The sequence below is a fragment of the Salvelinus fontinalis genome, chromosome 8, assembly GCF_029448725.1.
Source record: "Salvelinus fontinalis isolate EN_2023a chromosome 8, ASM2944872v1, whole genome shotgun sequence".
NCBI classification, from domain to species: Eukaryota; Metazoa; Chordata; class Actinopteri; order Salmoniformes; family Salmonidae; genus Salvelinus; species Salvelinus fontinalis.
In genome coordinates this window covers 23,774,453-23,800,277 of record NC_074672.1, presented here as the reverse complement: position 1 = coordinate 23,800,277, position 25,825 = coordinate 23,774,453, and the positions used below count along the sequence as shown (strand labels likewise).

At 43.3% G+C, this 25,825-nt stretch overlaps 1 protein-coding gene across 4 annotated transcripts in view; it reads left to right on the top strand.

Moving 5' to 3' along the window:
- atp13a2 (ATPase cation transporting 13A2) overlaps positions 1-22,820 on the top strand; it is a 45,987-nt gene extending 23,167 nt beyond the window's left edge. For all 4 annotated transcript variants that reach the window (XM_055931794.1, XM_055931791.1, XM_055931792.1 and 1 more), the window contains exons 27-29: positions 6,683-6,834; positions 7,175-7,347; positions 21,801-22,820. In XM_055931794.1, the coding sequence (XP_055787769.1) occupies positions 6,683-6,834; positions 7,175-7,347; positions 21,801-21,968 (493 nt within the window). In that variant the 3' untranslated portion in view covers positions 21,969-22,820. The remainder of the gene's footprint in view (positions 1-6,682; positions 6,835-7,174; positions 7,348-21,800) is intronic.
- Positions 22,821-25,825: the final 3,005 nt, after the last annotated feature.

Genomic DNA, 25,825 nt, shown 5'->3' with positions numbered 1-25,825 from the left:
GTCGACCGAGAGCCATCTGTTCGATTGGTCGACATTTTAAAACGTGTATTTTTCCATATATAGACACAGTCTATGTTTGAATGAATCAACTATATGTAGGTTACTGAGCTTGTTAAGACACAAATTACTAAAGAGGGCGCCAGAGATCAATATAGCCTAACCAGAAGGGAAAAAAACTGTTCCCGGCCATCCTCCCCCTGTTGCAGGTTTTGCTGTTAGGCACATTTCATATGCACATTTCAGTGGAACAGTTTAATTTATAAAGTCTTCATATTTCAAAATCAATGTCATGTGGTTCATCAAAATTCTATCTAAATGAAAATTATACAAATTTAAAAGTAACTTCCATTGCCAATATGTGAAAATAGCCTACATAAAGCCAACTAATAAAACAATTGCAGCCCGCAGGTAGAAAATATTCTGATAAATATCCTATAAATCACATTGGCTACGCATGGCCTGTCTGCACGAAACTTAAAACATTGTATCAACTATTGTATTAACTTGGTCTGGTGGGAAGCTTGTGCTAGCAAACTAGCAACATTGTAGAAAATATTCTGGGCCCTCAGTTTCCAGCGCCAGTGAGCTCCGGACAGACACTGCAGTAGGCTGTTTAGCCCAAGGGATAAGAAGTAATCAGGTATGCCTATTTTATGACGTTTCCACCAAATCACAGCATGACTTTTTTTCCCCTTTCATGCTCAGTGGTATTTGAAAGGGAGAGTTGGAAAGATTTTTCAAATAGGTTATGTTGAGGAACTATTGTCATCAGGGCCGGCAAAAATCTGCCCCCCCCCAATAATAGGTTTGGCCTTGGGCCAATTTATTTCTCAGCTAAAAGTCGGGGGAACAGAACATAATAGCATCCCAATTTAATAGGCCTATGCTACAAATTAAACACAATTTTTAACACATCTGGTTAGTAGGCTATATAATCAGTTCAATGTCAATAACATAGCCTAATATATTCAATCTGATTACATTGATAAAATCACCAATGCCCTGGACATTCTGCCGCCCTAGGCGAGACAAAAATAGTTACATCTTAGACATCCCTATGAATCGAAGCATGGCACCTTTCTACCCGGACATAGGCTGTACTGACACAGAAAACTGTAAACTTCAAATGCTGGCTACTCGTCCGTTGTATAACCCAGCTTCTCGTCCGTTGAATAACCCAATAACCCAGCTTCTCGTCCGTTGAATAACCCAATAACCCAGCTTCTCGTCCGTTGAATAACCCAATAACCCAGCTTCTCGTCCGTTGAATAACCCAGCTTCTCGTCCGTTGTATAACCCAATAACCCAGCTTCTCGTCCGTTGAATAACCCAATAACCCAGCTTTTCGTCCGTTGAATAACCCAATAACCCAGCTTCTCGTCCGTTGAATAACCCAATAACCCAGCTTCTCGTCCGTTGAATAACCCAGCTTCTCGTCCGTTGTATAACCCAATAACCCAGCTTCTCGTCCGTTGAATAACCCAATAACCCAGCTTCTCGTCCGTTGAATAACCCAATAACCCAGCTTCTCGTCCGTTGAATAACCCAATAACCCAGCTTCTCGTCCGTTGAATAACCCAATAACCCAGCTTCTCGTCCGTTGAATAACCCAATAACCCAGCTTCTCGTCCGTTGAATAACCCAATAACTCAGCTTCCCTTAAATCTGCCTGGGTTTAAACATACGTCTTCTCTTTTCAGAAAGAGAAAAGCTCAATTAATAGGGACAGAATAGCAAAGTCAAATATATATTTTTTGTCTCGAATATTATAGGATACAGTTTTAGCTTCAGATTTTCATTGAGAGGAATCAATATATCCCCGTATGCATCGGAGTCACGTCTTTCGCGGGCATTTTAGAGCTTGTTTCTACCATAAAGCATCACCGAGTTAAGCATTGCTATAGAACGCTTGATATAATCTGGATACGTTTTATGATTTTATTTCCAAATATAAAGCAAACAATAGATACCCTTTGTTAAAGAAAAGGGCAAAAGGGATATGTGATACCCTCACTCAATTCGAGCCCAGGTTTTAGTAAAATACACCAAGCCCTTCCCAGACACGGAGGTATTTAATCAGTGCATGGGACAGTATTTGGCTATACCGACATCTATGAATAGGATAATTGTGTCTGTCAAACAGGTAGGCTTACTACTTATTTTTTGGAAGATAAAGAAATAGGCTCCAATTTATATATGCAATTCTATGTTTATGCCCATAAAAATGTTTGGTGTGCGCGTGCACATATAGGAGGTCCCTTACCAGGCAGAAGGGAATGTTACTTTAACCCCTGCATCGGGGAGTTACAATGTTGCTATCACTATGCACCTACTACCTATAATAGGAAATCAAGTTTCTTAATAATAATATCCCACCTGTTATCGTGGCACGACCCCATAATTGTTACAATTACAATAAAAAATAACACTTATATAACATATTTAACATACAGTTGAAGTTGGAAGTTTACATACACCTTAGCCAAATACATTTAAACTCAGTTTTTCAAAATTCCTGACATTTAATCCAAGTAAAAATTCCCTGTTTTAGGTCAGTTAGGATCACCACTTTATTTTAAGAATGTGAAATGTCAGAATAATAGTAGAGAGAATTATTTATTTCAGATTTGATTTCTTTCATCACATTCCCAGTGTGTCAGAAGTTTACATACATTCAATTAGTATTTGGTAGCACTGCCTTTAAATTGTTTAACTTGGGTCAAATGTTTAGGGTAGCCTTCTAAAACCTTCCCACAATAAGTTGGGTGCAATTTGGCCCATTTCTCCTGACAGAGCTGGTGTAACTGAGTCAGGTTTGTAGGCCTCCTTGCTCACACACGCTTTTTCAGTTCTGCCCACAAATGTTCTATGTGATTGAGGTCAGGGCTTTGTGATGGCCACTCCAATACCTTGACTTTAAGCCATTTTGCCACAACTTTGGAAGTATGTTTGGGGTCATTGGCCTTTTGGAAGAACCATTTGTGACCTAGCTTTAACTTCCTGACTGATGTCTTGAGATGTTGCTTCAATATATCCACATAATTTTCATCCCTCATGATGCCATCTATTTTGTGAAGTCCACCAGTCCCTCCTGCAGCAAAGCACCCCCACAACATGATGCTGCCACCCCCGTGCTTCACGGTTGGGATGGTGTTCTTCGGCTTTCAAGCATCCCCCTTTTTCCTACAAACATAATGTAGGTCATTATGGGCAAACAGTTCTATTTTTGTTTCAACAGACCAGAGGACATTTCTCCAAAAAGTACAATATTTGTCCCTATGTGCAGTTGCAAACCGTAGTCTGGCTTTTTAATAGCGGTTTCGGAGCAGTGGCTTCTTACTTGCTGAGTTGCCTTTCAGGTTACGTCGAAATAGGACTCATTTTACTGTGGATATAGATACTTTTACCTGTTTCCTCCAGCATCTTCACAAGGTCCTTTGCTGCTGCTCTGGGATTGATTTGCACTTTTCGCACCTAAGTACGTTCATCTCTAGGAGACAGAACGCGTCTCCTTCCTGAGCGGCATGACGGTTGCGTGGTCCCATGGTGTTTATACTTGCGTACTATTGTTTGTACAGATGAACGTGGTACCTTCAGGCATTTGGAAATTGCTCCCAAGGATGAACCAGACTTGTGGAGGTCTACAATTTTTCTTCTGAGGTCTTGGCTGATTTCTTTTGATTTTCCCATGATGTCAAGCAAAGAGGCACTGAGTTTGAAGATAGGCCTTGAAATACATCCACAGGTACACCTCCAATTGACTCAAATTATGTCAATTAGTCTATCAGAAGCTTCCAAAGACATGACATTTTCTGGAATTTTCCAATCTGTTTAAAGGCACAGTCAACTTAGTGTATGTAAACTTCTGACCCACTGGAATTGTGATACAGTGAGTTATAAGTGAAATAATCTGTCCGTAAACAGTTGTTGGAAAAATTACTTGTGTCATGCACAAAGTAGATGCCCTAACTGACTTGCCAAAACTATAGCAAGAAATGTGTGGGTGGTTGAAAAATGAGTTTTAATGACTCCAACCTAAGTATATGTAAACTTCTGACTTCAACAGTATATATTTTAATATTCCTGTAGAACTGTAAAACAGAGTAAGATCATTTGAGCTTTGGAAACAAGTGCTTTCATAAATGCAGAGTGGGCGTCATTTCGCTGGAGCAGTGTAAAATAAGCTTTATATCATTGACCCAGCCTTAACGAATTTAGTTTATTTACATATCGAATTTGATTGTCCAACATCAGTTTCAGCATTTATTTATTTAGTCTCCGCTTACATGGAACCCAAACCGGCTGCGCGCGTGCGCTATCGTGCATACATTTATTTTGCCCCCCCACACCAAACGCGATTACGACACGCAGGTTAAAATATCAAAACAAACTCTGAACCAATGACATTAATTTGGGGACAGGTCGAAAAGCATTAAACATGTATGGCAATTTAGCTAGTTAGCTTGCACTTGCTGCTAACGTTAATTTGTCCTATTTAGCTAGCTTGCTGTTGCTAGCTAATTTGTCCTGGGATATAAACATTGAGTTGTTATTTTACCTGAAATGCACAAGGACCTCTACTCCGACAATTAATCCACACATAAAACGGCCAACCGAATCATTTCTAGTCATCTCTCCTCCTTCCAGGCTTTTTCATCTTTGAACTTATATGGTGATCGCATCTAAACTTTCATTGTATTACCACGACAACCGGCAATAAAGTTCTTCTTTCAATCACCCACGTGGGTATAACCAATGAGGAGATGGCACGTGGGTACCTGCTTCTATAAACCAATGAGGAGATGACTTTCCGCGCAATCTGCGTCAGAAATAGGAACGACTTCTATTTTACCCCTTGGTGTCGCAGACGCTCGTTGGCGTGCGCGAGCAGTGTGGGTGCAATAATTGAATAACATGGATTTCAAAATTTATTTTGCGACGCTCGCGCACGCGACGTGTCTGGTCTGGTCAGCATGTCAGATTGGCCTCTCCTCTTCTGTGGTGCTGCATTGCAGTCAGTGATGTTTTCTCTCGGTAGCTGTCCATGGTTACTGAAATCAAATCATCTGAGTTTGCTAAGACACCAGCCTGATCTCCTGCTCCTTCTACCTCTGGAAACTATCTAGGTGGTCATGCAACTTCTCATGCGAGCTGAGGAGGTGGAAAGATTCTTCCAGTCCCTGGTTCCATCCCTGACCAGCGTAGATCTCCGTGAATGGCCTGTCCTTGTAGGCTTGTCATTCCCCGCACTGGTGGATGTACATTGCTGCACACTGTTACATTTCACCAACTAATTTCTTTGGTTTAGAGATTGTGCCTCTGTTCTCATAGTTTAAAAAAAAAAATTGCTTCCTGATAGTTTTTGTCTCTTAGACATGGTAGCAAATAGTTTCAAATCTCTATAGATTACTTTTAGCTAAAATGATATCCACTAGTAGTAGCTAGCTAACGTTAACAGGCTAGGTTAAGAACAACATACTTTGAGAAGCTTCACAGTGATGGTGAGTTAAAAAAATCTGAAATAGTATCAGATCCCCAAATAGGTACATTTTATAGGCCTACATTTGCACTCAGGCCAGGTCTAGTCCTACTTCTATATGCGTAATCAGTTGCGTGTCCTTACTCAAGATTAACAAGAGCACTCCAAACAAAAGTCAATGAATAAAATCACAAATGGAATGAAATAAACAAACTTTTCTCACAAGTGTAGCCAAGGTTGTGCACTCTGCAAACAACGTGCCCACTCCGACAATGGCAATGGTAAGACTCTAATAATAATATATTGAATGCATTAACAGAAATAAACCAAACAAACATTGTAGATTAGGAATTAACGATAAATGTTCTACTGGTGATACTGGTGTGCCATCACCGCGGCCTCCGCAATGGATTCTGACAGACGTGAATCAGACAGTTGTCTCGTGTGCCATAATTGTTTTTATATAAATTTGCCACTGCTCGACTAAAAACAATCTTTGTCGACCAACAGCCTATCAATTAAACAATCAACCAGTCGACTAAATGTGGTCAGCCCTAATAATGTTAGTAATTAGTGATGGGGGATCGAAACAGTATCTCAATATTATTTTTGCAGATTTTTATATATGATACTGACTCCACTTATCGATTCTAAAAATATAATTAAAAAACATGTTTTAATAATTGGTAGGTAGTTAACGTTAGCTATTTCTAGTTTAGTCGGCTGTACCTGCTCCAAAACTCATCCTATAGCTTGTTCTCCATGTTCTTTTAAAATGGTGAGCACTTATTTCCATGACTGGAAATATATATATATATTTTTTTTTCATGGATCTCTTGTCCATCTGAAGCAGACATATAGTGTGCAATATGTTTGGAACATAGAATCCCAATAAAATCTCAATACATATTGTATCAGCACCTAAGTATCGTGATGTCCCTGACAATTCCCAGCCCTATTCTTAATGACAAAGAATAACGTTCTGATATTTTGAGGGGAAATTAAGGGGTTCTCATTGGAATAGATCCTTGAAGGACCAAAGGAATAATAAGAAGGGTTTTGGGTGTGACTCACATCATTTTAAACCTCAATGTGACTATCAAAAACACAGCAGCTCAATGACTTTCAACAAATGCAGTGCATTGTGGGGGAATGTCTAGGTAAATTAATATTAATTATTCCTCTCTTCATCCATCCTTTCAGGTTTGTTCCTCTGAATTCAACAATGTCAGGAGCAGCGAACCTGCCCAACCTTGAGGACACCAGTGTGTTTGACCTGTCAGGGTACCAGTACATCATCATGGCGGTGGTGGTGACTAAAGGATACCCCTACAAGAGACCTCTGTACTACAACGGTGAGGCACCAACCAAGGGGCTCCAGACATATCACATCATTCTTTGTGGGGTTCGGTAACGTTGTATGAACGTGCCTTGCAAATTAAAGCCACAAAAAAAGCACCTGTTGCTGGGTCTCCTTTCCCTTCCTTGATGTTCATTCAGTGGGCTGTAAGGGATAGTTTACTTGTTTGGTCAATTTTAAAAAGTGGTTTTAAATCCACTTAACCAATTTTGAGGTACTAAACCATCTGACACTTAGATTTGAGTGAACTATCCCTTTAAGCAGTGAACTCTGATAATCACAGTAGCTGCCAAGGTCTCTTACATGATGCCCATATTTTCTCTCTCTCCTAACAGTGGTTTTTGTGTGTGTGCTGCTGGTCTTGTTCGCTCTGATGAGTTGGCTGGTGCTAGCTCCCATGCCTTTCCTGCGCAAGCTGCTGAAGCTTTACGACATCCCTGATATGAACTTCAAAATCCTGCTGGTGGCCCTGGCCGCACTCAACTTTGTCTTCTGCTTCCTATTGGAGGTACTGTATGCAGAACCAACCCTAGGGCCCTTTTCTAAAAATTGTCCTTCCTTCCTTGAGGTAATCTCACGTTAGGATTCAGCCCTTAGTGAGTATGGTTACATGCACACAATAATGCGATTTATTGTGGATAGTCAGATTAATACACTGCTCAAAAAAATAAAGGGAACACTTAAACAACACAATGTAACTCCAAGTCAATCACACTTCTGTGAAATCAAACTGTCCACTTAGGAAGCAACACTGATTGACAATAAATTTCACATGCTGTTGTGCAAATGGAAAAGACAAAAGGTGGAAATTATAGGCAATTAGTAAGACACCCCCAAAAAGGGAATGGTTCTGCAGGTGGTGACCACAGACCACTTCTCAGTTCCTATGCTTCCTGGCTGATGTTTTGGTCACTTTTGAATGCTGGCGGTGCTTTCACTCTAGTGGTAGCATGAGACGGAGTCTACAACCCACACAAGTGGCTCAGGTAGTGCAGTTCATCCAGGATGGCACATCAATGCGAGCTGTGGCAAAAAGGTTTGTTGTTTCTGTCAGTGTAGTGTCCAGAGCATGGAGGCGCTACCAGGACACAGGCCAATACATCAGGAGACGTGGAGGAGGCCGTAGGAGGGCAACAACCCAGCAGCAGGACCGCTACCTCCGCCTTTGTGCAAGGAGGTGCACTGCCAGAGCCCTGCAAAATGACCTCCAGCAGGCCACAAATGTGCATGTGTCAGCATATGGTCTCACAAGGGGTCTGAGGATCTCATCTCGGTACCTAATGGCAGTCAGGCTACCTCTGGCGAGCACATGGAGGGCTGTGCGGCCCCACAAAGAAATGCCACCCCACACCATGACTGACCCACCGCCAAACCGGTCATGCTGGAGGATGTTGCAGGCAGCAGAACGTTCTCCACGTCGTCTCCAGACTCTGTCACGTCTGTCACATGTGCTCATGTGCTCAGTGTGAACCTGCTTTCATCTGTGAAGAGCACAGGGTGCCAGTGGCGAATTTGCCAATCTTGGTGTTCTCTGGCAAATGCCAAACGTCCTGCACGGTGTTGGGCTGTAAGCACAACCCCCACCTGTGGACGTCAGGCCCTCATACCACCCTCATGGAGTCTGTTTCTGACCGTTTGAGCAGACACATGCACATTTGTGACCTGTTGGAGGTCATTTTGCAGGGCTCTGGCAGTGCACCTCCTTGCACAAAGGCGGAGGTAGCGGTCCTGCTGCTGTGTTGTTGCCCTCCTACGGCCTCCTCCACGTCTCCTGATGTACTGGCCTGTCTCCTGGTAGCGCCTCCATGCTCTGGACACTACACTGACAGACACAACAAACCTTTTTGCCACAGCTCGCATTGATGTGCCATCCTGGATGAGCTGCACTACCTGAGCCACTTGTGTGGGTTGTAGACTCCGTCTCATGCTACCACTAGAGTGAAAGCACCGCCAACATTCAAAAGTGACCAAAACATCAGCCAGGAAGCATAGGAACTGAGAAGTGGTGTGTGGTCACCACCTGCAGAACCATTCCCTTTTTGGGGGTGTCTTACTAATTGCCTATAATTTCCACCTTTTGTCTATTCCATTTGCACAACAGCATGTGAAATTTATTGTCAATCAGTGTTGCTTCCTAAGTGGACAGTTTGATTTCACAGAAGTGTGATTGACTTGGAGTTACATTGTGTTGTTTAAGTGTTCCCTTTATTTTTTTGAGCAGTGTATAATAGTTTGATTAAAACATTTACATGTTTTACAAGAACGATTTTCCCAAAAAATCCTGTTTTACATGGACACATCTGAAATCAGGCTACTTGATGGCACTGATAAATTCATAAAAATCGGCAATCAAAATAAACGTTCTACCACAGCGACCATGTTATTTTTCGGAAGCATATTTTATTCTGAGTTTGGACATAAAATGTGTATGTGAAAACTACTTCAAAGAGGCATACATTCAGTTGTTCCGAACTCACTTCACTTGTGCAAAAGTGGGAGGCTCACTCGGCTGGAGCTAGCACATGCGCAGACCAAATACACCGCAGAAAGACCGATTTTAAGGTGTTTACTTGTCCTAATAATTAGAAATTTGCTTAGAAAACCAGGAACCTCATTTATCAATATTGCGTAGAAACTATTCTAAGAAGAAGACTGATGTTGACAAATTAAAAATCAAATCAAATTTTATTTTATTTGTCACATACACATGGTTAGCAGATGTTAATGCGAGTGTAGCGAAATGCTTGTGCTTCTAGTTCCGACAATGCAGTAATAACCAACGAGTAATCTAACCTAACAATTCCACAACTACTACCTTATATACACACAAGTGTAAAGGGATAAAGAATATGTACATAAAGATATATGAATGAGTGATGGTACAGAACGGCATAGACAAGATGCAGTAGATGGTATAGAGTACAGTATATACATATGAGATGAGTAATGTAGGGTATATAAACATAAAGTGGCATAGTTCAAAGTGGCTAGTGATACATGTATTACATAAAGATGGCAAGATGCAGTAGATGATATAGAGTACAGTATATACATATGAGATGAGTAATGTAGTGTATGTAAACATTATATTAAGTGGCATTGTTTAAAGTGGCTAGTGATACATTCTTACATAAATTTCCATCAATTCCCATTATTAAAGTGGCTGGAGTTGAGTCAGTATGTTGGCAGCGGCCACTAAATGTTAGTGGTGGCTGTTTAACAGTCTGATGGCCTTGAGATAGAAGCTGTTTTTCAGTCTCTCGGTCCCTGCTTTGATGCACCTGTACTGACCTCGCCTTCTGGATGATAGCGGGGTGAACAGGCAGTGGCTCGGTGGTTGTTGTCCTTGATGATCTTTATGGCCTTCCTGTGACATCGGGTGGTGTAGGTGTCCTGGAGGGCAGGTAGTTTGCCCCCGGTGATGCGTTGTGCAGACCTCACTACCCTCTGGAGAGCCTTACGGTTGTGGGCGGAGCAGTTGCCGTACCAGGCAGTGATACAGCCCGACAGGATGCTCTCGATTGTGCATCTGTAGAAGTTTGTGAGTGCTTTTGGTGACAAGCCGAATTTCTTCAGCCTCCTGAGGTTGAAGAGGCGCTGCTGCGCCTTCTTCACAACGCTGTCTGTGTGGGTGGACCAATTCAGTTTGTCCGTGATGTGTACACCGAGGAACTTAAAACTTACTACCCTCTCCACTACTGTCCCGTCTGTGGATAGGGGGGTGCTCCCTCTGCTGTTTCCTGAAGTCCACAATCATCTCCTTTGTTTTGTTGATGTTGAGTTTGAGGTTATTTTCCTGACCTCCCTCACCTCCTCCCTGTAGGCCGTCTCGTCGTTGTTGGTAATCAAGCCTATCACTGTAGTGTCGTCCGCAAACTTGATGATTGAGTTGGAGGCGTACATGGCCACGCAGTCGTGGGTGAACAGGGAGTACAGGAGAGGGCTCAGAACGCACCCTTGTGGGGCCCCAGTGTTGAGGATCAGCGGGGTGGAGATGTTGTTACCTACCCGCACCACCTGGGGGCGGCCCGTCAGGAAGTCCAGTACCCAGTTGCACAGGGCGGGCTCGAGACCCAGGGTCTCGAGCTTGATGACGAGTTTGGAGGGTACTATGGTGTTAAATGCTGAGCTGTAGTCGATGAACAGCATTCTCACATAGGTATTCCTCTTGTCCAGATGGGTTAGGGCAGTGTGCAGTGTGGTTGCGATTGCGTCGTCTGTGGACCTATTGGGTCGGTAAGCAAATTGGAGTGGGTCTAGGGTGTCCGGTAGGGTGGAGGTGATATGGTCCTTGACTAGTCTCTCAAAGCACTTCATGACGGAATGGTGGCCCTCTTGAAGCATGTGGGAACAGCAGACTGGGATAAGGATTGATTGAATATGTCCTTAAACACACCAGCCAGCTGGTCTGCGCATGCTCTGAGGACGCGGCTGGGAATGCCGTCTGGGCCTGCAGTCTTGCGAGGGTTAACACGTTTAAATGTTTTACTCACCTCGGCTGCAGTGAAGGAGAGCCCGCAGGTTTTGGTAGCGGGCCGTGTCAGTGGCACTGTATTGTCCTCAAAGCGAGCAAAAAAGTTATTTAGTCTGTCTGGGAGCAAGACATCCTGGTCCGCGACGGGGCTGGTTTTCTTTTTGTAATCCGTGATTGACTGTAGACCCTGCCACATACCTCTTGTGTCTGAGCTGTTGAATTGCGACTCTACTTTGTCTTTATACTGGCACTTAGCTTGTTTGATTGCCTTGCGGAAGGAATAGCTACACTGTTTGTATTCGGTCATGTTTCCAGTCACCTTGCCCTGGTTAAAAGCTGTGGTTCGCGCTTTCAGTTTCACGCGAATGCTGCCATCAATCCACAGTTTCTGGTTTGGGAATGTTTTAATCGTTGCTGTGGGTATTATGTCGCCGATGCACTTTCTAATGAACTCGCTCACCGAATCAGCGTATTCGTCAATGTTGTTGTTGGACGCAATGCGGAACATATCCCAATCCACGTTGCGATCGAAGCAGTCTTGAAGCGTGGAGTCAGATTGGTCGGACCAGCGTTGAACAGACCTGAGCGCTGGAGCTTCTTGTTTTAGTTTCTGTTTGTAGGCTGGAAGCAACAAAATGGAGTCGTGGTCAGCTTTTCCGAAAGGGGGCGGGGGAGGGCCTTATATGCGTTGCGGAAGTTAGAATAACAATGATCCAGGGTTTTGCCAGCCCTGGTAGCACAATCGATATGCTGATAGAATTTAGGGAGTTTTGTTTTCAGATTAGCCTTGTTAAAATCCCCAGCTACGATCAATGCAGCCTCAGGGTGTGTGGTTTCCAGTTTACATAGAGTCAGATAAAGTTCGTTCAGGGCCATCGATGTGTCTGCTTGGGGGGAATATGTACGGCTGTGATTATAATCGAAGAGAATTCCCTTGGTAGATAATGCGGTCGACATTTGATTGTGAGGAATTCTAAGTCAGGTGAACAGAATGACTTGAGTTCCTGTATGTTGTTATGATAACACTACGTCTCGTTAATCATAAGGCATACCCCCCCGCCCCTCTTCTTACCAGAAAGATGTTTGTTTCTGTCGGCGCGATGCATGAAGAAACCAGCTGGCTGCACCGACTCCGTTAGCGTCTCTCGAGTGAGCCATGTTTCCGTGAAGCAAAGAACGTTACAGTCTCTGATGTCTCTCTGGAATGCTACCCTTGCTCGGATTTCATCAACCTTGTTGTCAAGAGACTGGACATTGGAGAGTAGTATGCTAGGGAGTGGAGCGCGATGTGCCCGTCTCCGAAGCATGACCAGAAGACCGCTTCGTTTGCCCCTTTTACGGCGTCGTTGTTTAGGGTCGCCGACTGGGATGTGATCCATTGTACTGGGTGGAAGGCAAAACACAGGATCCGCTTCGGGAGAGTCATATTCCTGGTCGTAATGATAGTGAGTTGACGTTGCTCTTATATTCAGTAGTTCCTCCCGACTGTATGTAATGAAACCTAAGATTACCTGGGGTACCAATGTAAGAAATAACACGTAAAAAAACAAAATACTGCATAGTTTCCTAGGAACGCGAAGCGAGGCAGCCATCTCTGTCGGCGCCGGAAGTGTATAGAACAGGAGTGGCATGGGAGGTTTATTTTTTAGACTGGGTTAAGATGTCAATTTTGGGACACATCCTCAGTAGTGTGCCTTCGAATCAGTGGGTGTTTCGGCCTTTAATCACTAAACACCCTCATCAAAGGTGGCCAGCTAAAGGGTGATCAAGCCTTAGCTTGTGTCCCATGCCCAATTAAGATTTCCCACGGGACTATGCAAGGCAGGGGCGTCCTCTTCCCTGAGCCAGCCCTACAGCTGACCGCATACCTCAGATCTGAATTGGGTTCTCAGGTGGGGGTGGGGGGTCATGAAGTTATAGCCCAGCAAGGGTCCTTCCGTATGATCCAGATCCACTGGCTGCCTCTTTCAGCTGCTTGAGAAACTGCTCTGACGGTCTGCCGCAGAGCCTGTCCATGGATTCCAAGTTCTTTCAGCAACCTGATGGTGGAAGAAGCCACGAATCCTCTGCATCCCACTTCAACTGGCCGGACTTTTGCATTCCAGCCTTGCTGAGTTGCGTCTGCTGCCAACTCTGTGTAACGCAGTTTCTTACGCTCGTAGGCCTCTTCAACAGAGTTTTCCCACGGGACTGTGAGCTCTATGAGGTACACAGCCTTTCGTGAAGGGGACCAGAGTACCATGTCTGGCCTAAGGTTGGTAGAATCAATCTCAGGTGGAAAAATGAGTTGCTGGCCAATATCGACAAGCATCTTCCAGTCCCGGGCCATGGCTAGGTGTCCAGTTTCTGGCTTCGTAGGAGGATGCTTGGGCCTTTTCTGTCCCTCCCGGATGAATGTTGTTGTTTTGACGGGATTGCTTGCTTTGAGGTAATGAATTGGTTGCACTTCTCTTGGTCTCAAGTGCTGCAGCCAGGCTCTTGAGGACCTGATTGTGCCTCCAGGTGTAGCGGCCTTGTGAGAGGCTGGTCTTGCAACCTGTCATTATATGCCTGAGAGTCGCTGGAGCTGGGCCGAGGGGGCAGGTCGGGTCATCGCCATACCATTGATGTAGGTTTTTTGGTGATGGAAGCACATCATAAACAGCTCTTATGATGAAGCTGATGTTGCTTGCCTCCATTTGCCAAAGCTCACTCCAGTTGATCTTTCTCCTCTCCAGGCCTTCCCACCGCGTCCATTGCCCTTGTTTAGCAAGAGAGACAGACTTTGCACTTCTTGCAGTCTCCTCCTGTCTGCGCATCTCCTCGACCACCAGCTTCCTGCGTTCAGATGTTGTTGCCTTATGGAACATTGGTTTGCTTGCTGCCAGGCCAAAGCCTCCTCTTCCATGCTGGATATTCCCCACAATGTCTTGGTGTCTCAGGGCTGATGTTGCTTGCTGCACAGCCTTGGATGATGTCCATTTCTGTCCAGTTTGTAGGGGAGGTGCAGCCTTGCTAATGGTCTGGTCTTTGGAGTCCTTCAATGTCATCTGAAGTCTTACTTTAGAGCACTTGTACTCCTCCGTTAGACTTGTAAGAGGTAGTTCAAGGACCCCTTTGCCATAGAGGCCGATGTTACTCAGGCATCGTGGGACACCCAGCCATTTCTTCACGTATGAGGTAATGGTTCGCTCCATCTTCTCCACTGTTGTTATTGGGACCTCATAGAAGGTGAGTGGCCACATTACCCAGGGAAGAAGTCCAAACTGTAGGCACCAAATCTTGAGCTTCCCAGGCAGTAGGGTCTTGTTGATGTTCTCAAGACCGTCGGCGATGTCCTGCATTACTTGCTGCACTTGATCTTTATCCCGGAGGCTTTCGTTGTACCATCTACCCAGGCTCTTGACGGGTTGCTCAGACACCGTTGGTATCGGGTCATCTCCAATGCAGAACCTCACATCTTTAAGCTGTCCCTTGACTATGGAGATGCTTCGAGATTTGCTTGGCTTGATTTTCATCCGGGCCCACTTGATGTTATCCTGCAGTTTTGCAAGTAGCCGCCTGGTGCATGCTGCAGTGGTGGTCAGTGTAGTCATGTTATCCATGTATGCTCGGATAGGTGGGAGACGGAGCCCTTCCTTAGTTCTCTCACCGCCGACTACCCATCTCGATGCCCTGATGATGACTTCCATGGCCATAGTGAAGGCCAGAGGTGAAATTGTACAGCCTGCCATTATGCCTACTTCCAAGCGCTGCCATGTTGTTGTGAAGTCAGGTGTTGTGAAACACAATTGCAGGTCTTGGAAATAGGCCTTTACCAGTGTAGTGATGGGTTCTGGTACGTGGAAAATGTTGAAGGATTCCCAGAGGAGTTCATGGGGAACTGAGCCAAAGGCATTGGCCAGGTCGAGGAAGATGACATAGAGGTCTCTCTTGTCCTTCTTAGCTGTTTGGATCTGGTGCCAAATCATACTAGTATGTTACAGGCAACCAGAGAAACCAGGAATGCCTGCTTTCTGTACAGATGTATCAATGTACTTGTTCCTTTCCAGGTAAGTGGACAGCCTCTGTGCTATTATACTGAAAAAGATCTTCCCTTCGACGTTGAGAAGGGAGATTGGTCGGAATTGACTGATGTCTGTCGCATCCTTCTCTTTCGGGATTAGCACACCACCAGCCCTTCGCCATGCTTTTGGTATTATTTCCTTCTGCCACACTATCCTCGTGAGCCTCCAAAGAAAGCGTAGAACATCCGGGGCGTTCTTGTAGAGCTTGTATGGTATTCCATTAGGCCCAGGAGCCGAGGCTGCGCTTGCTCGTCGTGACAACGTTCTCTACTTCCTTCCATTTTGGAGGGTCAGTGTCCAGATTGAATTCTGGTGGTTGAATAGGTGGGATGTCATGTGGGATGATTATCTGCTCATGCCTTTTCGTGTCCTGGTGGACCTTTTCCAGATGTTCTTCCAGTTCTGGCTTTTGAGTTTTTAGGATTCCGCACTTTTCCTTTGCGAAGAGGTCTTTGACAAACTTAAAGGGTTTTTTATAGAACCGTGTTCTTGAGTGTTCCTTCTTCCTCCGAAGTTTCCTTAAGTTTTCCGCTCTTCGCAAGGTTGCCAGCCGACATTTGATGTCTGCTTGGAGTAGCATGAGACCTTCTCTCTCTGCATCAGAGGCCTTCTTCCACTGCTTTCTCAGCTGCCTTCTCTCTCTGACAAGTATCTCGATCTCTTGCTGCCTCCTAGATTTGACTGGCGCGGGTGGTGTCTTGCCACTTATCCTTTCATTTACTCCAAAGCGCTCTTCTCCGTAGTGGTAGATAATGTCTCCCATCCTTTCAAGCTTTTTCTCTGCTGTTCCTACCTGTTCCAAGATTTTTGTCAGGTCGTTGTTGATTGTTTCCCACTCTCTCTTTTCAACAGCTTTGGGCCACTTCACACCCGGTCTGTGCCCTTTGATCTTTTCCTGTTTTAGAGGTCTCTGTGGTTGGGTGAGTTCATCCACCGGCATTTCTGTGCTTGTGTTATCCTCCTCCATTACAGGGGTGCTGATGCTCTGCGAACTTTGGTTTGCGTCCCGTCGCTGTGCTTCATTCGACTGTTTTGACTGGCTGCTTCGTAAGAAGTACTGGTCAATGCGAGGTCCCTGTCTCTGCTCTCCCAAGCACCTTTTCCTCCCTTGATGGATCCTTAACCCCCTTGCCGATGTTACTCTCTTCCAACCACAACTGCACACCTGAAGTGTGTGTCCTGCTGCTGTTATGGTTGTCTCATGTGCTGTGTTCCTACTCGTAGTCGTTTCCGTTCCTGGGTCCGTAGCCGTGTGATCAGTCGTTGAGCCATCTTGCGCCCCAGCTCTTGCAGGCTCTAGGGGTATGTTCCTTTTGTTGACTTTCAGTAGCACTTAGCGGGTGTCTCCAACATACTGAAACAGCGTCGGAGACTGCCAACATGGGTACCTAGCACATGACAGCCCCAGTGGGGTCTATTCCCTCCGGTCAGCTGTCTCTCCAAGCTGTCACACAGACTTTCCTATGTTGTCAGCTGTCCTTTCAAAGCAGTCACTGGACTGGAAAAAATAAAATACTAAAATACTACTTAAGAACAGAATTGAGAATGTTCATAACATAGGAAAAAGTGTGATGTGGTTTTGGAAAACGATATCTGATGAGCCGATCTGTACTTTCTGCAAAAAAAAATCCCACCCGTCTCCAAAAACTGCACTCTGCGCAATGCAGTGTGTGCCAAATCTCTAATTCAATTTCCCATTATCACAGTCTTTTATAGTATTTCAACAATGATTTCATTTTCACACGTGCCTCTAATTGAACAAATTACTGTACTTTATATGGATTATTCTTATTAGGGCTGTCCAACTAAAATTCTTTTGAACATTTGATTGTTTGAAAAATATATATAATTTTTCCATATAGACACAAGCTATGTATTTAATAAAATCAACTATATATGCATTGAGCATGTCTGATGCTTTAAGCATACTGTTTGATGACACAAATGACCCAGCAACATTAAGGAAGTTATATACAATTTAAAATACAACATGACATTACATTTTTGTATTTATTAGGGATCCCCCATTAGGTACTCTTCCAGGGGTCCAAACACATTAAAGCACTTACATATAACATTATTACACCACTACATATCTACAATGTGTGTGTGTGTAACGGTGTTCCTCCTCCTCTTCATCCGAACAGGAGGAGCATGGATTGAACCAAGGCGCAGCGTTTTGAAATGACATAATTTTAATTAAACAAGACGGGAAAAACACGAAACGAAACCACTTGAAATAATTAACAAAATAACAAAACGAATGTAGACAAACCTGAACATACGAACTTACATAAAACACGAAGAACGCACAACAGGAAAAATGACTACATAAAACGAAGAACGCACGAAACAGTCCCGTATGGTGCAACAAACACTAACACAGGAGACAACCACCCACAACGAACACTGTGAAACAACCTACCTAAATATGACTCTCAATTAGAGGAAACGCCAAACACCTGCCTAATTGAGAGCCATACCAGGCAACCCTAAACCAACATAGAAACAGAAAACATAGAATGCCCACCCAAACTCACGTCCTGACCAACTAACACATACAACAAATTAACAGAAATAGGTCAGGAACGTGACAGTGTGCTAGTGCTTGTGTGCGTATGCGTGTGTCCGTACCTGTGTGTATCTTCACAGTCCCCGTTGTTCCATAAGGTGTTCCATAATCTGATTCTACTGCTTGCATCAGTTACCTGATGTGGAATAGAGTTCCATGTCGCACTGTGTGCCCCCCATAGTCTGTTCTGGACTTGGGGATTGTGAAGAGACCTCTGGTGGCATGTCTTGTGTGGTATGCATGGGTGTCCGAGCTGTGTGCTAGTAGTTTAAACAAACAGCTCGGTACATTCTGCTTGTCAACACGTCTTACAAAAACAAGTAGTGACGAAGTCCATCTCTCTTCCACTTTGAGCCATGATAGATTGACATGCGTATCATTAATGTTAGCTCCCTGTGTACTTTTCCTAAGTCCCTCTTTGTGGCACCTGACCACACTACTGAACAGTCTTCCAGGTGTGACAAAACTAGGGCCTGTAGGACCTGCCTTGTTTATAGTGTTGTTAAGAAGGCAGAGCAGCGCTTTATTATGGACAGACTTCTCCACATCTAAGATACTGTTGTATCAATATGTTTTGACCATGACAGTTTACAATCCAAGGTTACTTCAAGCAGTTTAGTCACCTCAACCTCCTAAATCACATTTATTATAAGATTTAGGTTTTAGTGAATGATTTGTCCCAAATACAATGCTTTTAGTTGGAAATATTTAAGACAAATGTATTCCTTGCCACTAACTGCAGCTTTTTGTTAAATGTTGCCGTGATTTCACTCGCTGTAGTAGATGATGTGCATAGTGTTGAGTCATCCGCATACGTAGACACACTGGCTTTACTCAAGGCCAGTTGCATGTCATTAGTAAAGATTGAAAAAGTAAGGGGCCTGATTCTACCAGGATTATGTTGGAGATGCTTCCATTAAAGAACACCCTCTGTGTTCTGTTAGACAGGTAACTCTTTATCCACAATTTAGCAGGGGGTGTAAAGCCATAAAACATATGCTTTTCCATCAGCAGACTATGATCGATAATGTCAAAAGCCGCACTGAAGTCTAACAAAAAAGCTCCCTCAATCTTTCTCTCAGCCAATCATCAGTCATTTGTGTAAGCGCTGTGCTTGTTGAGTGTCCTCCATATAAGCGTGCTGAAAGTCTGTCAATTTGTTTACAGTAAAATAGTATTTTGTCTGGTCAAACACCATTTTTTCCCCAAAGGTTTATTAAGGGTTGGTAAAAGGCTTATTGGTCGCCTATCTGAGCCAGTAAAGGGGGCTTTACTATTCATGGTTATTGGAATTACTTTTGCTCCCCTCCAGGCCTAAGGACACACTTTCTTATAGGCTTAGATTGAAGATATGGCAAATAGGAGTGGCAATGTCAGCCGCTATTATCCTCAGTAATTTTCCATCCAAGTTGTTAGATCCCGGGGGCTTGTCATTGTTGCTAGATAAACAATTTAACTTCTTCCACACTCACTTTATGGAGTTCAAAATTACAATGCTTGTCTTATTAATAATTTGATCAGTTATACTTGGCCCCCCCAAAAATGAAATGCTAATTTGGCTATCATAAAGAACTACAAATGCCATGTTGGTCTGGACGAGACTGCCGAATCGAGGAAAATGTAAGAATTTCTGGATTAACTATCTAATGTTAGCTAAATGTAGTAATGAATAAATTGGCTAAATGTCTTTAAATTGACAATTCTGTGAATGGTCTTGTGCAAGTTATGTATTTTTGTTTACTTTGATGCTCATTAGTATTTTCAAATCTGAATGTAAATAGAGCCAAATATATTGACATAAGTAGATAGATACTGCCATGGTGAGCCTACACGAAACACAGCCCTTATTTTAAGTCTTTCTAAAAATCCTCTATGGGAAAAATTAATGGTGGATAAACAATTAGAACCATTTCCCTGTTTGACAGCTTGGTTTTATGCGTATTAGGACACACACCTCCACTGTGGGGCTCTATAGGCTACACAAGGTATTCAGCAACGTTTTTTCTCATGTGAAATGCCAATTTATCTTGCCAGTTATGGTTTTCATGTGCACAGTTTAATTTAAATTTATAACGTCTTCGCATCTTAAAATCATTGTCATGTGGGTATCTAAATGATAATGATAAACCTAAAAAGTAACTTCTCTTGCCAACTATCTAAAAATTGCCTATAAAGCAAACAAATAAGACCATTGCAGTCTGCAAGTAGAAAATATCCTGATAAAAATAAATATCCTATAAATCACATTGGCTATGCATGGCCCTGTCTGCAACGAACTTGAAACGTTGTTTCAACTATCTTGGGCCGAAGGATCGGAGAATTACATTTTTCCCTTTCACGCTGAGTGGTTATCGAAAAGGAGAGAACTGTAAAGATTTTTCAAATACATTGAGGAATTATTGTCATTCTCAATGGATGTAAAAACAGACTTTGTTTGCTTGCCATTTGAGGTGAAGAAAACATTAGCCTACTTTGAAAAGCTCCACACCTCATTCGTGGTAGTGCGTTAAGCCAATCAGAAATACTATCAGATCCCCAAATGGAAAGATTTATATGCATACATTTGCGCGCATATAGGCCAACTTCTACCTAATTGTGAACATCCTTACTCAACATTGACCGGAGCGCTCCAAACAAAAGACTGACTAAATTGACTTGTTTCTCAAAAGTGTAGCATAGCTTGTGTACTCTGCAAACGATATAATAATATATTGAATGCATTAACAGAAATTACCGTAACCAAACAAACACAGATTAGGAATTAACGGTAAATGTACTACTGGTGATATGTAATGGGGAATTGATAGACGCAAACAATTCACACAATGATGTTATGAAACAATGAATGTACACAAATTGGCGGGAGAGCGCGCATTCTGGAGAGAAAGGTGCATTTTAGCCACACTACACTTCTTCTTGTACTGTGCCATCCCCGTGGCCTCCACAATGGATTAAAGACAATTTATGCTTGAGACGTAAATATGGTTGGTGGCTTCGTATGGAGGGTGTGACGCAGTTGCAAAACCTCTGGAGGTCAAATCAAGGTGGAGGGCTCCTTATAGCTCCGCATTGACATGATTGGTTGATGGTAAGTGTGGTGCGGGAGGTCCTGTATGAACACGAACTCACTTCTTTGACAATAGCTCTACTCCGCGATGTGCAAAATGTATGTTTGCTCAGACTTCTGCGGAGGCCTCATCACAGTAAATGCTGTACGGCCACTGCAGATGTCAGATTGACCATGCAGAGCCTTTGTCTCAGTCTCCGCTATGGAGTAGTTCACTAAGATGGGCGCAAATAAGACAGGTCTCTCGTGTGCCATGAAAAAAATACGATTTGCTTGGTCGACTGACTAGTCGACTATTTGGGTTCAGCCCTAATTATTATCGTAGCAAATTCACTGTGGTCAAATTATGTGATATAGCCTGACAAGATACAGTATGTTGCATGAATTCACAATGAAAATGCAATGAAGTAGAAAAAATGTATATTATTACTCACAATTTCACACATTTTCCCCATTCTACGCTTGACAAATAGTTCCCTTATTCCACCACTTGGCACTGTGCCTACGCATGGCTGTGCGTGAAATGTATGCACTCAAGCAAATGTTCATATTGATAAATCACATTTTGTGTGGAAATGATCCCAGACATGGTTTACACAGATTTGTGCCAACGCATGGTTGATAAGAGGCCCCATATGCTTACTTTGAACTTGACCATAAGCCAATTAAGATAAGCAGAGTAAGGTGTTTACATGACTATTGCATATTCTGCATACTGCCATAATCAGTTTAATATCAAATTATTACTATGCATTTAAACGTACTCAATGACTGTGTGACTATCCTACTGGCTCTCCTGTAGATGCTGATAGACCGAGGTATGCTGAACTGCCTGCGTCTGCTCCGAGGGAGGCGCCAGTCCAAGAAGCAGTACAAGCGCCTAGACGTCCTCCTGTCAGACTCTCCCTCCTGGCCCCCCCTGGACCAACCACTAGTCCCGCCCCAGTGCACAGTCATTGGCCTGAGCTAGCATCAGCCTCTCCTCCCATTGCACAATATTGAGAGATTCGATTATCTGGCCCAGGTTGCGTCGGTGGGAGGAGTCTAAACCGATAGCATTAGTTTTGGAACCGTCTGCCTCCCGGGCATGAGTCAGCCAAGTGCCCAACTCTGTCCGATGGCGAAGTCGGCTCAAAACAAAAGTGACGTAGGTGAAGCACGTGAAGTGATGAGTAGGATTCTGTGTTCACATGTAAAAGTGATTGCTTTAGATTAACACTTTCTGTCTTCCCAATGAACGTTTGAAAATTCTAACATTTTATCGATAAACCATGCTCCATTGTTGACATGACCGAGCGGTGCAGATTACTCTTCAATTTGATAAAGGCGCTCCTCCCTCAACGCTTTCGCCAGTTTACATCACAGGCCATAGACCGGTGAACCGTGGTTAATTTTAATCGAACTCTCTCAATATTTCCCCAGCCAAAGAGTGCCTAGGATCTGAGCCACATCCACAATGTCGCAGTGAGGACAGTGAACAAACCTCTGAAGTCTGTTTCACACATTTTTCCTTTTCAACAGCAGTGTGAAGTACAATACTGTGCCACTGGACTGCCGAGTGGTGCAAGGCACTGCATCTCAGCGTTAGGTGTCACTACAGACCCTGGTTCGATTCCAGGCTGTATCACAACTGGCCGTGATTGGGAGTCCCATAGGGCGGCGCACAATTGGCCCAGCGTCGTCCATCATTGTAAATTAGAATTTGTTCTTAACTGATTTGCCAAGTTAAATCAAAAAATCTAAAAATACCAGCCAGTGATATAAGATTATGAAAAGCTCAAATGTTCAATAGTATTAGGAATAAAACTATTTTTTAAATGTTCTTGTCAGGTTGTATTTATGTTTCTCAGAGGTAGGTGGTTGCAACACAATAGAGAAAAGTGAAATGTTTACAAGAGAGCTAATTTGATCCCATTAATATGTTCAATAGGGGACTCCAATGGACAACAAATGTGGATGATATACGTATCATTTCTGTGGTGAAATCAATATCACTTTAAACTGTCATGGTCATTTTGAGATATAAAGAAAAGCAGTTGATTATTATATAAATCATTTTAATTAAAATTTAAAATTTACAGGCAGTTTTGTTCTCACTCAGAGCTTCACAAACACTGTTGATCCTGTCTCTCCCTCTTAGTGCAGACAGGACTTTCAGAAAAACCTTAATATCCAGGGTTACCCTCTGGCATGTAAAGTTTTCACAACCAACAATAGATGAAAACTGAATTGTCAGTTGGGAGGCGATGTTACTGAACACTAGGTGAATGGTTGATACAGTACTATGAAAAAGTATTTTCCCCTTTAATTTGCTCTACTTTTGAATAGAGCATCAGAAAGGGGGCAAATACTTTCACATTTCTACCTGCAGCAGTAATGGGGCTGCTAAAGAGGCAACTGGACTCCCCTGAGTTCTTTGGAATAGTGTGCTGATATTCCTCCATTCAAATATCATCATGGCATACTGAAGAGGCCAGAGGCTGTCCACCTGACAGACTTGGGCTGACGCTCATGGATTCCTTTCATTCCAAACATACATTAGTTTAACATTTGGGCACACTTTCAGATATCGGTGTAGCATTAAGTTTAAAGTAGGCGCTCACTAAAACTTTTATGGACATCAATTTTTTTGCACTCGATCCCTCCCTAAAATACAGTCTGACATTGCACCCAAGTTCCTACTTCAGTGAAGTACATTAGAAGAAATGAACGCAGTTGACAGTGTGTGTATGTATGTGTATATACACTGCTCAAAAAAATAAGGGGAACACTTAAACAACACAATGTAACTCCAAGTCAATCACACTTCTGTGAAATCAAACTGTCCACTTAGGAAGCAACACTGATTGACAATACATTTCACATGCTGTTGTGCAAATGGAATAGACAAAAGGTGGAAATTATAGGCAATTAGCAAGACACCCCCCAATAAAGGAATGGTTCTGCAGGTGGTGACCACAGACCACTTCTCAGTTCCTATGCTTCCTGGCTGATGTTTTGGTCACTTTTGAATGCTGGCGGTGCTTTCACTCTAGTGGTAGGTAGCATGAGACGGAGTCTACAACCCACAAAAGTGGCTCAGGTAGTGCAGCTCATCCAGGATGGCACATCAATGCGAGCTGTGGCAAAAAGGTTTGCTGTGTCTGTCAGCGTAGTGTCCAGAGCATGGAGGCGCTACCAGGAGACAGGCCAGTACATCAGGAGACGTGGAGGAGGCCGTAGGAGGGCAACAACCCAGCAGCAGGACCGCTACCTCCACCTTTGTGCAAGGAGGTGCACTGCCAGAGCCCTGCAAAATGACCTCCAGCAGGCCAAAAGTCAAGGTATTGGAGTGGCCAGCACAAAGCCCTGACCTCAATCCTATAGAAAATGTGTGGGCAGAACTGAAAAAGTGTGCGCAAGCAAGAAAGGAGGCCTACAAACCTGACACAGTTACACCAGCTCTGTCAGGATGAATGAGCCAAATATTCACCCAATTTATTATGGGAAGCTTGTGGAAGGCTACCCGAAACGTTTGACCCAAGTTAAACAATTTAAAGGCAATGCTACCAAATACTAATTGAGTGAATGTAAACTTCTGACACACTGGGAATGTGATGAAAGAAATAAAAGCTGAAATAAATAATTCTCTCTACTACTATTCTGGCATTTCACATTCTTAAAATAAAGTGGTGATCCTAACTGACCTAAAACAGGGAATTTTTACTAGGATTAAATGTCAGGAATTGTGAAAAACTGAGATTAAATGTATTTGGCTAAGGTGTATGTAAACTTCCGACTTCAACTGTAAGAGCATTTGGAGGCCATTGAAGGAGTGTTGTATGGCATTGAAACTCGTCTGGAGGTTTGTTAACAGTGTCCAGAGATGGGCCAGAAGTATACAGAATGGTGTCGTCTGCGTAGAGTTGGATCAGAGAATCACCAGCAGCAAGACAGCAGCAGCAACATCATTGATATATACAGAGAAAATAGTCGGCCCCAGAATTGAACCCTGTGGTACCCCCATAGAGACTGCCAAAGGTCCGGACAACAGGCCCTCCGGTTTGACACACTGAACTATATCTGAGAAGTAGTTGGTGAACCAGGCGAGACAGTCATTTGAGAAACCAAGGCTGTTGAGTCTGCCGATATTATCCAAGTGTTTTAAATACATCCATTATAAATATTATAATTGTAAGATTATAAATACAAGTTCAATTTGTACTTCAATGCACATCTGTTGTGCATTATAAAAACAGAGGAAGAAAGAGGAGGTGGTCTTAGCTAGCTAAGGAAGCCTTGAAATGGGGTGAGAACGCAGTCCATACCAAACACAGGAAAAGAACCAGAGTCGCACAGCAGGCCTATTATTGGTTATTTGACTATGAGTATTTGATGAAATACAGCATCATAACTTTATCTCTGAAACATTGAGTATAGCAGCACATTTATGAGCACATCTGATGCAGATTAGGGGAGACGGGGCTATACCGGGGTTATAGGCTACTGAATGCCAAAGTAATATGAAGATTGGGACACAAGTGAAGCTTCATTATATAGATTATTTAACATGAGCATTTTTGTACAATAAAGAAATGACTTGTATGGACACGTGGATTTGTTTAGGTGTTTTACATTTGTCAATCTGAAACCAACCAGACCAGATGAAAAAAATACAATGTAACAAATAATCTTACTCTGATTCAAACTACACCCCAAAACTGTGTGAAAACGCCCTAAATCAAATGTTTTCCACACATCTGACTTCCCCTTTCCCTCCCGTGCAACCATTTCGAGTTTCTTTTTCACGTCCTCCGCATCCATTATGCTGTCACGTGTTATGGTGTT